Consider the following 13,433-nt stretch of genomic DNA (forward strand, 5'->3'; position numbering starts at 1 on the left):
TTGCTACAGAAGCTTTTGATAAAACTACATGAGGGACCTTTCCACATTAGTGTAGGAAATAAACCCATGTGTATAAAGTTGATATAAGGATTGGGTCGAGCATTTTCACTCTCATCCCTATGCCTTGAAACTCTTAAGTGCATTGGTTTTAGATCTAAAGTACAATCAGTTTCTGCCACTTTTTGTGAATCTAACTTTTTCACCTAAAGAAGAAAATATAATACTTAAATGTGCAGAAAACCTTAAAATTTAATGATAGACAAATAATGTGATCTACTGATTTGAAGGAGACTTTCTGCAATTGATTAAAGATTTGTCATCAGTCATGGACTTGATTCTGCTCATGGACATGACATTAATATTTGTGCTAATGCTCTAATTTGAATGTGCATGAATAAGTGTCAGGCTGATGGCCTCAGAAATTCTTAAGTCTAAAATCAAGTTTTTCCAATATTCACCAATATTACCCTTTATCCAATGTTGTAGATTTATTGTAAATTATGCTTTTTGAATTGTATTTGATTGTCTGCCATTCAACTTTAAATTATTTAAAATGCCATAAGCCTATGTCAGAATAAAACAAGTAACAAATAGATGCTGAAAACAAATTCAGGTTGCTCCACATTACTTTGGAAATGTGCATCTTTCCCAGTTGAAGGTTCTCCTCATGTTTCCTGAATGGCCTTATGTTTGATGTGCTAGAGTTCTGATTTCATTCAAAATACCATAGGAGGGAGGAGGAAACAAACTAGGGAATGCAAAGCCTGTTTTATGAATCTGCAGCTATGGAACAATTACTGTAAACCATCTCATTATTCTAAACAGGGCTTTGTAATAAAGAAATTTAGTAAACTAATCAGGAGGGAAAGGGAAAATGAATGTGATATTATTAACATGGCTTAAAGATGGGTAAAAGTATTTTCTTCCACAAACAACCCAATAAGCAGACATTAGCAGTGTAAGAAAAAGTATAGCTGCGAAGGAAGATATGCTGTAAAAGATCAAGGTTATGTATTTAAATACTGCCCAATCTACTCATACATACCACCCCAAGCCCAGGGATCAATCTTGGTATATCCTTGGTTAGGGAGAACAGACAGTATTCCAGGTGTACCTTCAAGGATTTTAATTTGCAGTAATCAGAGGGCAAAGAGTTGCTTTATTTGGAACATTAAATTTATTATGTTCAAAATTGATGCCTAAGCAAAGTGAATAGGAAGAACATACTACTTTTGGCACATTAATAATTAGGTGACAGATTTAGGTAACTTGATGGAAAGGGGGTAGTTGAGAGAGAAAAACTATCCAGAACAGGGATCTGGAGCACTGCCAATGATGGGAACTGGAAACAATCATGTCAGAAGAGCAAAACTACAGGCTAAGAACTGGGAATAACTAAGTGCTCATTTTTGGCTAGTATGAACAGGGGCAGATAGTCTTTGCTTAAATTTTTATGATGGTCTACATTTTTTTTCTCTGGCATCTTAAACTTTGAAAGATCTTGAATTGCCACCATTGGTAGTGGCACAAGGATAAAACTCTACAGCCTTGGTCAGATTTAATAGAAAAAAGTGCCCTTTTTAAATATACAAAATCTTGAGGTTTGATAAACAGTACACTGCAGGCTGCCACCTCTAGGCCAGGGCCTGCATTTGATACAGAAACATTGGTTATAATGTTAAAAGTTGTGTCAACAAGCAGGAAGGTTTGAACAATGAGTATGCACCCTGTGAAAGAGTCATTTAGTCACCCATCAATAATTTTACATCTTTTAATTATAAAAATAAAATAGTAATTTTAACTTTGATAGGATTTGGGCACCATGAGAAGTGTAGCAGCAAAGTTCTCTTGTAGAAGTCTGTCTACAATCAGGGCAATAAATGTCTCTTCAGATTCTTCAAATTCTTTGTCTTTAAAATGTTGAGGCCAGATATTGGGCTGAAATGACCATCCTGATGAAACAAAAAGAATCCACAAATATGATTAAAAGATACACTTGAAGTAAGCAAGTAGTATTGGCTCTTCTCCAAGTTATAGTTGCAACAACAGTCCCTTGAATGCAATAGTGATGGGGTTTTGCATATTCATAATCAGAAACAAATGTTTAAACTAAGAGAAGGACCAGACATTAGGAAAGGTGACCAAATGCTTGGTTAAAGAAATACAACTTAGATCAAAGAATGAGAGGAAGAATTTCCAGAACTTAAAGCCTAGACAGGTACAAGGATTACTACCACTTACAGGCAAAAAGAATATATCGGAGGCCATGGTTGGAGCAAATATAGAGTTCTTGAAAGGTTAGATGTTGGAGATAGGATAAGACCATTGACAAATTTGAATAAAGGAGAATTTACAAATTGAAACATTTGAATTGGGAGCCAAACACAGAACATTGGCTTTAAAAGAAAGTTACTTGTTGCAAGACCCAAGAAAACATGGACCACTTCCCATATCCCAGGAGCCAGCTCTCAACAAAGGCAGATATTAATGATGAAATTCACCATCACCTTTAATACAGCATAGTCTTTGGACAATTTCAGAAGTTGTTATTTGAAGATCAAGACCTCTGACTTGGTACAAAAGTCAATCAGGCAACTGTGATCCCTGTCACATATACTTCTAAGACAGAGATTACTTTTAGCAGGCACAAGACAATGGAAAAATACTACCAATATTTTCTCCACGAAGTCCTCCAGAATAAGCAAACCAACAAAAAAAAATTTTCTCTGCCAGGCAACATGCCCAGCCTTGAGGCCCCAGTTACACAAGCTGGCAGATCTGTCACTTGCATGCCCAACACTACTCTTGAACAGACTCTGTTCTGAGTTCCATCTCTGGAAAAGTTTATCAAGCAAACACAGGAAGAGATTCAAGGTTATACTCAAAGGGCCGTTAATAAAAACAATTGCAACATCTTTATTCACTCCTGGGAATCTTTGGCCCAAAGTGGATAAGGAACAGTTGGAATAGTTTTGAGAACCTTAAAACTATGAATCAGGAGCAGAAAGGAGCCCTAGAGAAGCAGCAGAATTTCCATTTTTTTTAAACCACATAGGAGACCATTTGGACCATCACATCTAGGTCAGCTCACAGTGCAATCTCATTCCCCATGACCTATTCTCCCTAGGTTCCCATCAATTCTACCACCCACCTGTGGCCAGTTAACCTACCAGCTCATGTCATTGGCATGCAGGAGGAAACCCATGAGGTTACAGGGAGAACATGCAAATTCCACACACACGGCACTGGAGGTCAAGACTGAACCTAGGTCACTGGAGCTGTGAAGCACCAGCTCTACTAGCTGTCCTTCTGTTTCTCTCATAAGGAGCGCACAACCTCACAAATACCCACCCACCTGTCCCCGCAGGCACCTCTTGTTCCATCTGTGGAAGAGTCTGTGGTTCCCACATTGGCATCATCAGCTACCTCTTAACCCAGAAAATCAGAGGGAAGCCCCAAAGGGCTGCCTATGATAAAGACAATATGATGCAAATTACATTAGAAAACAAAAAATAGGAGCAAATATTAATGATGATAGGAGCAGGATATATCACCAATTATATCAAGCCTAACTGCCATTTAATATGATCAAAAGTGATTTACCCCAGGTCTCAGCTCCTCTTCTGTGCCAGTTCCCCATTGTCCTGAATTCCCCAATCTTTCAAAGTGCATCTACCTCCTCTTTAATTACCTCCAATGATTTCATTTTCAATACTCTTCAGGGTTGAGAATTCCAGAGATTCACCACCCTCCACAAGAAATTCCTGTGCACCTCAGTTTTAAATGACCACCCCCTTATCGTACAACCATGGCCCCTTGTTTGAGAGTCTCCCACTACTGAAAATTTCTCAACAACTATCCTGTCATGCCCACCTCAGAATCTTGCATGTTTCAATAAGATCACCCCTCCTATTTCAAAACTCCAAAGAACATGGATTTAATTCTTTAGCAACTTGCAAAAAGACAACCCATTCATCCCAGGAATTAGCCTGGTGAATCTTTTTCGGACTCCAGGTGTGGCCTCACCAACACTCTGTACATCTGTAACTTGCTGCAGCTGTCTGTCAAGGTTTTGAGATTCATGTACAAGAACACCTAGATCCCTCTATATTTTTACTCATTTACAAATACTCTATTCACATAATAGTCTGCCTTTTGATTCCACTTAAAGCTCACACACTTTCCCATATTAAACTCCATTTGCCAAGTTTTTACCCACTCAATCTACAGAAATATCCTCATTCTCCCAGTTAATTTAGTGTCATCAGCAAACTTGGATACCTTACAGTCTGTTCCCTTCCCCAAATCATTAATTTAAAAAGTAAATAAACTGTGGGTCAAGAACTGATCCTTGGGATACTTCACCAATTATATCCTTCCAGACTGATTAAAAACCCATTTATTCTGACACATGCTCTCTCTCTCTAGGATACAGAGCAGAGTGTTTTGAATTAGAACAAGTTTACAGAGGGTGGAAGATAATTTGCCAAAAGGGAGAACAACAAAAGTTCCATATTTCCTTTATCCTTGATGTTAGAAGTCCAAAACAACTTAGTAGACCAAACAGCCCCCTCCATCATCTTCAGTCCACTTATTGTCCCTTATAGCTCAAAATGTATCAGCTTTAAATATTGTCCTAAGTAAAGAAGTTTCTCTTCATCTCTTAAATAATCAGCCCATTATCTTGAGATTCTGCCCCATAGTTCAAGATTCTTCAGTATCTCTCAACACCTACCAAATTTTCCCTCTCAAAAATATTTACATCAGAGATCATTTCTCATTCCCTTTTCCTTTCTATCCCCAAATATCCCATTTTAAAATAATAATACAATTCTCCACAAACTTAACAGGACTGTAAAAAAATACTGTAGCTACAAAATCAACGCAGAGGTTGGGTGTTCTGCCATGAGCAACTCCTTACCATTCTTCCAATACCCCAAAACACAAATCAGGAGTCTGATGGAAAACTTGCAATTCTAAATCACAAGCAGCTTGACAGCATTCAGGACAAAACAGTCACTTAAATAGTACACAATATACCACCAGCAGTGTGGTTGCAGTGCGTCTCACGTACAAAATGCACTGCGGCTATTTTTCAGAGCTTCTTTGGCACATCTTTGAACTCTTTACCAAGAGAAGCTCACGATACAAAATACTGATTCATGAAGTCCATCACCAATTCCTCATGGGGATTTAGGAACAAGTAGCCAACATCCGCCTTGCCAACAACATGTACACGCATGTGTGCAAAAGTAATCGTGTTTTATCCTACTGATAATGACAACCGATTAATTACATAAAGTAAAATACATGTTCTTTTAAATAATTGCATGACTGCAACACTTTAAAGCACTGTACAGTTCTAAATTCTGAAAACGAAATTAAGAGAGAGAAAAAAGTTTCTTGCCTAAGTGGCTGTGACATCTAGGACACGTTGCCACTGTCCAAGAGTATCCAGGGAACCAGGAGAATTGGTCATCCGCAGGCCAGTGCTTGTGGACAACGGCTTTCTTGAAAGTGAGCACCTGGAAACGAAGGCCCTGCGGGTTCTGGAAGAGTTGCACCGGAACCCTATGCTCTCCGATCAACGTATCGTTCCTCAGAGCTAAAGCCAAGGGACTGGCCACGAATTTAAGGTCCCGACTGGCAGCCACCTCGTAACCACATGACCTACAGAGCAAGAGCTCATCTCCCGAGTCTTCTTCCTTTCCCTGACCGATGTTATGACCACTCGCAGCAGTGACCGACGCCAGCAGCAGTAGCACCAGCATCCGCCACATTCTCCAGGCCACTTCCCACCCCGACCCACCTGATATAAAAAAATAAATCTAGTTAAATGCCGTCAAAATAAAATTATTTTAAAATAAATATTCTGAATCGCCTTAGCCAGCGAATTATTTCAAATCTGCCTGGGACCCATTTTAATGTAAATACTTGGCAACAAATATTTTCATTCTCCTCCCTTTAACTGTAGCCTTCTTGCAACTTACATTTAGGTGTCCTGAAGAGGAAACACGTCGCATTTTTAGAGCCTCAAACATTTACCTCCTCCACCCCCTACTGGCTGGAGGTTTCCACTCCACTTTCTGCTGCTGGGATAGAATCACATGGCATCCAAGGATCCAATCAGTATCACATCACACTTAGCAAAGTCGTATAAGCTATTCTCTTTCAAAAATGCAAGAGAAACTTGCATTCATATAGAGCTTTTTATAGCCACTGGGCATTTGCATTTTGCACTTTGCTGCCAATTAACTACTTTCATAACTTAGAAAAAGGGGCAGCCATTTTGCACACATCAGGGTGGCATAAACAGTATAATAATATCCAAAATATTTTATCAAGATTTTGGCTGAGAGATAAATATTGTTCAGGACGTAGGAGATGAACGCCTTGCTCTTCTTCAAAATATTGCTCCTGAATCTAATACATCCACCTGAGGAGGCAGAAGGGACATGAGAACAGAAGAAATTGGAGCAGAAGAACTTCATCCCCATCCCCCTATCTTGAGCCTTCCTCATCATTCATCAAGATCTGACTGTTGTTCTTTCTCAGCGCTATTTTACAGCACCATCCCCATATCCCTTGCTGTTCCAAGATTTATCGATCTCTGTTTTGAACGAACACAATGACTGAGCATCCAGGGTATAGAATCCACTGGCCACTGAAGGAAGAAATGTCTCAATCCTAAATGGCCTACTCCTTAAACTCATATTTTGCACCCTGGTCCCGCACTCTTCATTCAGGAGAAATATCCTTCCTGCATCTAACCTGACAAGTCCTCTAAAAATTTTGTAACTTTTGTGAGAGTTTTGTAAGCCAAGAAAGTTCACAATTACAGTGAATGTCAAGCAGCTGACAGGCTGCAGTCACTCTGTGACTCCTGTTGACTGGGATTTGACAGGTTGTGTGTGAGACACTATCTAAAGGCTATGTTGATTGCATTGACATTGATTTTTTTTGCAGCAACGTTTATGTTGATGTTGAGGTTTTGGAAATAACAGAGTAGATTTGTTCAACAGTCATCAGTACCAGTCCTGGCACAGATGATGTAAACATAGTTGTGTCTCTTGCTTCGATAATGTTATAATCTAACAGTTGTCAGTACTTGAACTGGGGTGGGGGGTGACACCATGAGCTCTTGTGCTTATCCCCCTAATGAAACAGCGTGCTGATTATTACAAAACCATACTCCTAGCATTTAAATTCCTGAGTATTAACATATCGATGACCAGTCCTGGGCCCAGCACATAGATGCAATCATAAGGAAGGCGTGCCAGCGCCTTTATTTTCTCAGAAGGTTAAGGAGGTTCAGCTGTTACCAAACATTCGAACAAACTTCTACAGATGTACTGTTGAAAGTATCCTGACTGGCTGCATCATGGTCTGGTATGGCAATTTGAATGTGCAGGAACATAAGAAGTTGCAGAGAGCAGTGAACTCAGCCCAATACATCACTGGCACATACCTCCCCACCATTGGAAGTACCTACGTGAGGCGCTGCCTCAAGAAGACAACATCTATCATCAAAGATCCCCACCATCTGGGCCATGCCATCTTCTCACAGCTACCATCAGGCATGAGGTACAGAAGCCAGAAGTCCCACATCACCAGGTTCAAGAACAGCTACAATCCTTCAACCATTCACTTCTTGAACCAATTTGCACAACCCTGATCACTAGCTCAGTAAACCAACACTATGACCACTTTGCACTACTTTGTTTTTTTGTTCTAATTGTGTTCTTTCTTGTACAATTTTGTATAATTTACATTTGTTTTTCTTGTGTGTTGTGTCTCTGATGCTATTTGCCTGTGATGCTGCTGCAAGTAAGTTTTTCATTGTAATTGTGCGTACATGTACTTATGTATATTAACAATAAACTCAATTTTGACTTTGACAATTTTGACAATCAGGACCTTGTTGGAGTTATCATTCCCTCTTCTGTCCTCGACAATTACACCTTGGAAATATGGAAATCCTCCTTGGCCTCATCTTTAACTTTGAGAGTTGGGGCATTTGTGCTGATAATCATAGTGTTTTGTTCCAAGTAGAGTGAGTGAAAGCGTCATGAAGTGCTCACAGAGTACGTTGCTGAGTTGCCAGAGTAGCTCATTGTTGATGGTGGAGCTCACCCCCCTGAAGACAGTGTTCCTCTTCCAATTTGCCTTTCCACAAGGTGTACCCAACACCTTATTCTTTGAACTGGCCATCACCTAACTTTATTGTCTCACTCAGGGTGGTGATTAATGTTAAAATTCTGAGTTCCCAAGCTATGATTCAGGTCTCTCAATGCTGGGGCTGTCCATTAGGATTCTGACATTTCAGGTCCCAAACTTGATATTGGAAAATTACCTGTTTGGGATTATTTCCTTTTTCCTTAGTTGTGGCTTCCCCTACCATTTTCTCCATGACTCCCTAGTCAACTCTCCCATCTCCATTAACCACTACCCTTCTTAAGATACTGTCCCCATGTGATCTTGGGATACATAACAACTGTTTAGACCTCTTCCCTTCCCACAACCCAGGAAATCATTCAGTCCTTCAATGTAAAGCAGGAACTCACTTGCATTTCTTACTGTGTCGCATTTGATACTGACAATGTGGTCTCCTTTTCATTGGAGAAACCAAACACAGATTGGGTGGCCTTTTTTTTGTAGAACGCCTCCATTCGGTCCCCAGGGTGACACTTTACCATCCTACTTCCACCTTGACTTCTCTGTATTTGATCTTTTACAGCCCTAGGGACTTAATATTCAATTTAACAATTACAATAACTTTTTCTTCTTTCCTCTCTGCGCCAAGAATGTGCTGTTTCAATAAGTTTCATTTTTCTCCTCTCTTTCTAACTGCTGCTTTATTAAATCGTGCCCCGACAACTTTGGTCCGCATCCTGTGACAAATATTCCCTCCGTTCTCTTCAACCATCCCCCAAGCCGCAATTTAAAACACGCTTTGTTTTTTCCTCATTTTTTGATTCTGAGGGAAAGTCTTTGACCCAAAACGTTGACTGTTTTTTTTCCTCACGGGTGTTGCCTGACCTGCTAAGTCCTTCCAGCCTTTTCGGGGGTTTTTTTTGTTACAATTTTGTTTGTTGAACGTCACTTTGCCTCCTCAGTATATCCTTAAAGTTTTAAAAGAAAATACCTTTTAGCCATCCCAATGGTGTCAATTCCACAGTCTGATGAATTACGTCAACCTAGCTAGCTCGATTAGATCGTCCATGTGCTTTACCCCGCCTTTCTTATCTAATTGGTTGGCATTGAGATGACTGACACCATCACGGGACTGGATTATCCAATGAGCGGACAAAGCGAGCAACTCCCAGTTTAAATCAGGGCGGGACTCGATGGCAGTTAACATGCATGGGGTTTAAAAACGTTTCTTTTTTAAAAAACAAAAAGCTAGTATGTAAATAGTGAACGGCTGAAGGAGGAAAAAAAAAGTATGTAAGAAGCAGCTGGATAACTGCCAGTACACGAGACACGATGGCGGGGGACAGCCAACAGGTCAGGAACGGCCATGGTATTGAAAATCGACCCTTGCAGCTACTTCTTTGGTTTGGCGGTAACTCCCAGTCTCAGCGACTGGGAACTAAGCTGTAGACTGGGGGTACCCCCGCAGGTCAGAATAGGTCCTCCTTGGCCTCATCTTTAACTTGTGATAATCATAGTGCTGTAGAGTTCCATGTAGCGTGAGTGAATGGGTTATGAAGTCCTCACTTATCCTAGAGGATGTGTTGCTGAGATATTCATTGTTGATGGTGGAGCTCCCATGAAGACAGTGTTCTTCTTCCAATTTGCCTTTCCAAAAGGAGTGCCCACCACCACCTTCTTTTAACTGGTCATCACCGGGTATCTTTTTAGATCAGTTTGGTAATGAACTATTTTCACATGAGTTCAAACCCGACTTTAAAAACAGAAAATGCTGGAAATACTCAGGAGGTCAGGTAGTTCCCGTGGAAAGGGAATAAAACTGAGCTTGCATTACAAATGATGGCTTTCATTAAAACTAGACACTATGAGTTAGTAAAGTTGTTGAATTCAGCGTTTGAGTCCTACGGGTGGAGACTTGAGCATAAGATTCAGATGGATACTTCCAATACTGAGCCGAAGGAGTGCTGCACGGCCAGAGACACTTGTCTTTAAGGACCCTGCTGTGCGGGACCTTCCAAGGCGCACATACTCTACCGATATCAATTTCTGCTGCGAAGCCATCAACGCAGTGATACACCCCTTCTGGTCAGTCTGAAACTCTAGTATTCCAGATTGAGGTGTTGTCTACGACCGAGTACTGCAAACTCGTACGCTGTAAGGTCCAGAATCACGAGCAGAAAGTTGCGATGAAACTGGGTGCAGCTGCTCTGTGTGGAGAGGCTACTTTAAGGCCCTTTTGACATGGATGCGAATTAATTCAAATCTGTCTTAAAACTTCATGGAGTTTTGCATTAGGGTTGAATATAAATGATAACTGAGGAGCTAATTTAATGTTATGGAAAATATTGACGAATGTTCAGGTTGCATTTGATATTTTATGAATAAAGTGTATTTTCAGATAAAGTAAACACTGTCAGGTGAGGTGCCATCTGTCCTCTGGGTCCTGCGGATATAGTTTTGAAGAGCATTAATTCTTCACATGTCCTCTCGCCAATATTTTTCCGAACCAAGCCCACTTAAAATGTGAATGCTATCTCACTGCTGCTATATTCTTAGTTACTACACTTCAGAAATAGTACAGCTGTAAAACGCCTTGGGGAAATCCCAAAGTCCTGAAAGATCTTGTATGAATCCTGATTATGAAAAGTGCTCAGCCTGAAATTCTAATCTTTCTCTCTCCACAAATGTTGCCAGTCCTGAATATTTTCAGCATAGTCTCTTTCTATGTTATATTAGTGTGTTTGTTTCCATGGTGCTTTACCAGTTTGGAGCAAGTACTTCAGATGTTGTGTGATACTGTAATTATTTTGAGACGGGATGAGGGTGTTTGACCCATCAGATTAATCTGTAATCCTGTAGGTTATTTTTGGTGAAGTCCTCATCCAAGTGCCCGTTTGTTTTGAATGAGGTTTAATCCCTCCATCACCCTTTTCAGGTAGAAAATTCAAGAATCCTTCATCCCCCAACCTTTTTGGATGATTTTAAAAAAATCCTGTTACTTTTGCCAACTACTTTTAAACCCCATGGCCCTTGATTATTGAGATATTTAAGTGAAGTAATTCTTTTTCTGTTCACCCAGGTTCTAATTTTACATACCCTGATTTAATCACTAGTAAGCCTCCTCTGTTCCAAAGAAAACAACCCCATGCCAGCCAGTCTCTCCTCTTAGCTAAAATCTTCCATCCCTGGCAATGTCAGAGGCACAGCCTCAAGAATAAAGAAACATCCCTTTTAAGACAGATGAGGAATTTCTTCAGCCAGAGGGTGGCGAATCTGTGGAATTCGTTGTCGCAGAGGGCTGTGGAGGCCAAGTCATTGGGTGTATTTAAGGCAGAGATTGATAGGTTCTTGATTGGTAAAGGGGTTGAGGGTTACAGGGAGAAGGTGGGACAATGGGGTTGAAAAAAAAAATCAGCCATGATTGAATAGTGGAGCAGACTTGATGACCCGAATGGCCTAATTCTGCTCCTATATCTTATGGTTTTATAATAACCTTTGCATCCTCTTATGCTATCAGCTTCCACCAGTAATGTGTTAACTGGATCTTTTTCAATTGGTTTTTTAGAATTTCAGTTTGACTTCCCTGATCTTGTATTCACAGCCTCAATAAAGGCACATATCCTGTATGTCGTCTTCATCACTTTATCTATCTTTCCTGCTTCAGAGAACTGAGTTCAAATCTCTGAACTCTAAAGTGTCTCTGTTATTCTATGCAACTCCACTGTTCTAACAAACAAAATTTATTTTTTTTGCTCTCTATCACATAAAGACACGCTCTATAATTAATAAATTGATATCGACTTGATTAGTAAGTACACATTTGCTCCTGAGTCTGATGTTGTTGTATCATGTAAAAACTTGATCATAATTTAGATGTTGTATTACAAAACTGATGATATATTTTCAGCTAGAATTCTTAAGTGTTAACTTCATTATTGACCAGTAGTTTAATTTTGCTATAATAATGAAAATCTATAACCATTAATTTCATCTTTCAGAATACTGCTTCTCAGCTGTTGGTGCGCTGGGGATTAGACCTAACACAAGGAGCTGACTTGTTGGATCCCAACATGCAGCAAAAACTTGAAGGAATAAAAGGTCTGATTCGGCGTGAAATACAAAAGGAACTTAAAATCAAAGAAGGTACAGAAAACTTGCGCAAGGTGACGACAGATAAAAAAAATCTGGCACATGTAGAAAACATTCTAAAAATCTCTGATCAAAAACTGGAACGCCTGCATTGGGAGCTTCAGGAGCTGAATGCACGGATTGTTGTCACAGATAGGGATAATTTGAGAGGTGAGTGCAAGTCTTGAAGACGACCCTTTCTGTATACCTAAAACAGTAAGAATATTGTTGCTCAAAATGGTAGTTAAATTTCAATTTAGATTTGTAATATATTCCTCATAACCAGTTCAGGGCTCCCATTCAGGCAATGCCTAAGGTCTAACATTCCCAGCACTCTTCCCAAATGCCACCACGCTGCAGCAGCCAGGATCTCCTGGTGGCCAGGCCATTTTAATTCCACTTCCCATTCCCACACTGACATGTCTGTCCACAGCCTCCTCTACTGCCACATTGAAGCCAGACGCAGGTTGGAGCAACGCCTCCTATTCTGGCTTGGGAGTCTCCAACCTGACAGCATCAACAACGATTTTTCTAACTTCCGGTAACCCCTCCCCTCTGGTTTTCTTTTTTTCCGTCCCACCCCTTTATTTTCCCTCGTTCCTGTGGCCCCTTCACTCCTCTCCCCTGACCACCACCTTCCCTTTATTCCATGGTCTACTGTCCTCTCCTACCAGATTCTTCCTCCTTCAGCCCTTTGCCTCTTCCACCTATCACCTCCCAGCTTCTCTCACCATTTCCTTTTACTCTCCCCTCTCCCCCACCCACCTTCCTTCCCCACACCCCCCCCCCCCCCCTTTCACCTGGACTTGCCCATCACCTGCCAGCTCCTCCCCCTCCTCTTTTATTCTGGCTTCTGCCACCTTCCTTTCCAGTCCTAATGAAGGGTCTCAGCCTGAAACGTCAACTGTTCATTTCCCTCCTGACCTGCTGAGTTCCTCCAGCATTTTGTGTTTGTTACTCTGGATTTCCAGCATCTGCAGTCTCTCTTGTCTCCAGAATGCTTCGTCATCCGCAGGTCATTCCTCAATAAACTTTTGTATATTCACTGCTGGAAATGTATCTGGCCATGACCACACAGTGACCCAATGGGTCCCCTATTCCCTCCCCTTCCCACTCTATTCCCATCTGCCCTCCCCACCTCCCTCATTTGG

At 40.7% G+C, this 13,433-nt stretch overlaps 2 protein-coding genes across 2 annotated transcripts in view; one reads left to right on the forward strand and one right to left on the reverse strand.

Moving 5' to 3' along the window:
• Positions 1–1,757: 1,757 nt before the first annotated feature.
• si:ch211-51h9.7 (uncharacterized protein LOC558400 homolog) lies at positions 1,758–6,030 on the reverse strand. The gene is made up of 3 exons (XM_052037172.1): positions 5,991–6,030; positions 5,408–5,809; positions 1,758–1,952 (listed from the first exon to the last, which is right to left on the reverse strand). The coding sequence occupies exons 2-3, from the start codon at positions 5,778–5,780 to the stop codon at positions 1,798–1,800; spliced, it is 528 nt and encodes a 175-aa protein (XP_051893132.1). The 5' UTR covers positions 5,781–5,809; positions 5,991–6,030; the 3' UTR covers positions 1,758–1,797.
• Positions 6,031–9,515: 3,485 nt separating this feature from the next.
• The window catches only part of LOC127582294 (serine/threonine-protein kinase N2-like), a 34,234-nt gene continuing 30,316 nt past the window's right edge, over positions 9,516–13,433 (forward strand). The window contains exons 1-2 of the mRNA XM_052037472.1: positions 9,516–9,622; positions 12,153–12,453. Coding sequence (XP_051893432.1) covers positions 9,521–9,622; positions 12,153–12,453 — 403 coding nt within the window. The 5' untranslated portion in view covers positions 9,516–9,520. The remainder of the gene's footprint in view (positions 9,623–12,152; positions 12,454–13,433) is intronic.

Source organism: Pristis pectinata, chromosome 23 (assembly GCF_009764475.1).
Source record: "Pristis pectinata isolate sPriPec2 chromosome 23, sPriPec2.1.pri, whole genome shotgun sequence".
In the NCBI taxonomy this organism is placed as follows: Eukaryota; Metazoa; Chordata; class Chondrichthyes; order Rhinopristiformes; family Pristidae; genus Pristis; species Pristis pectinata.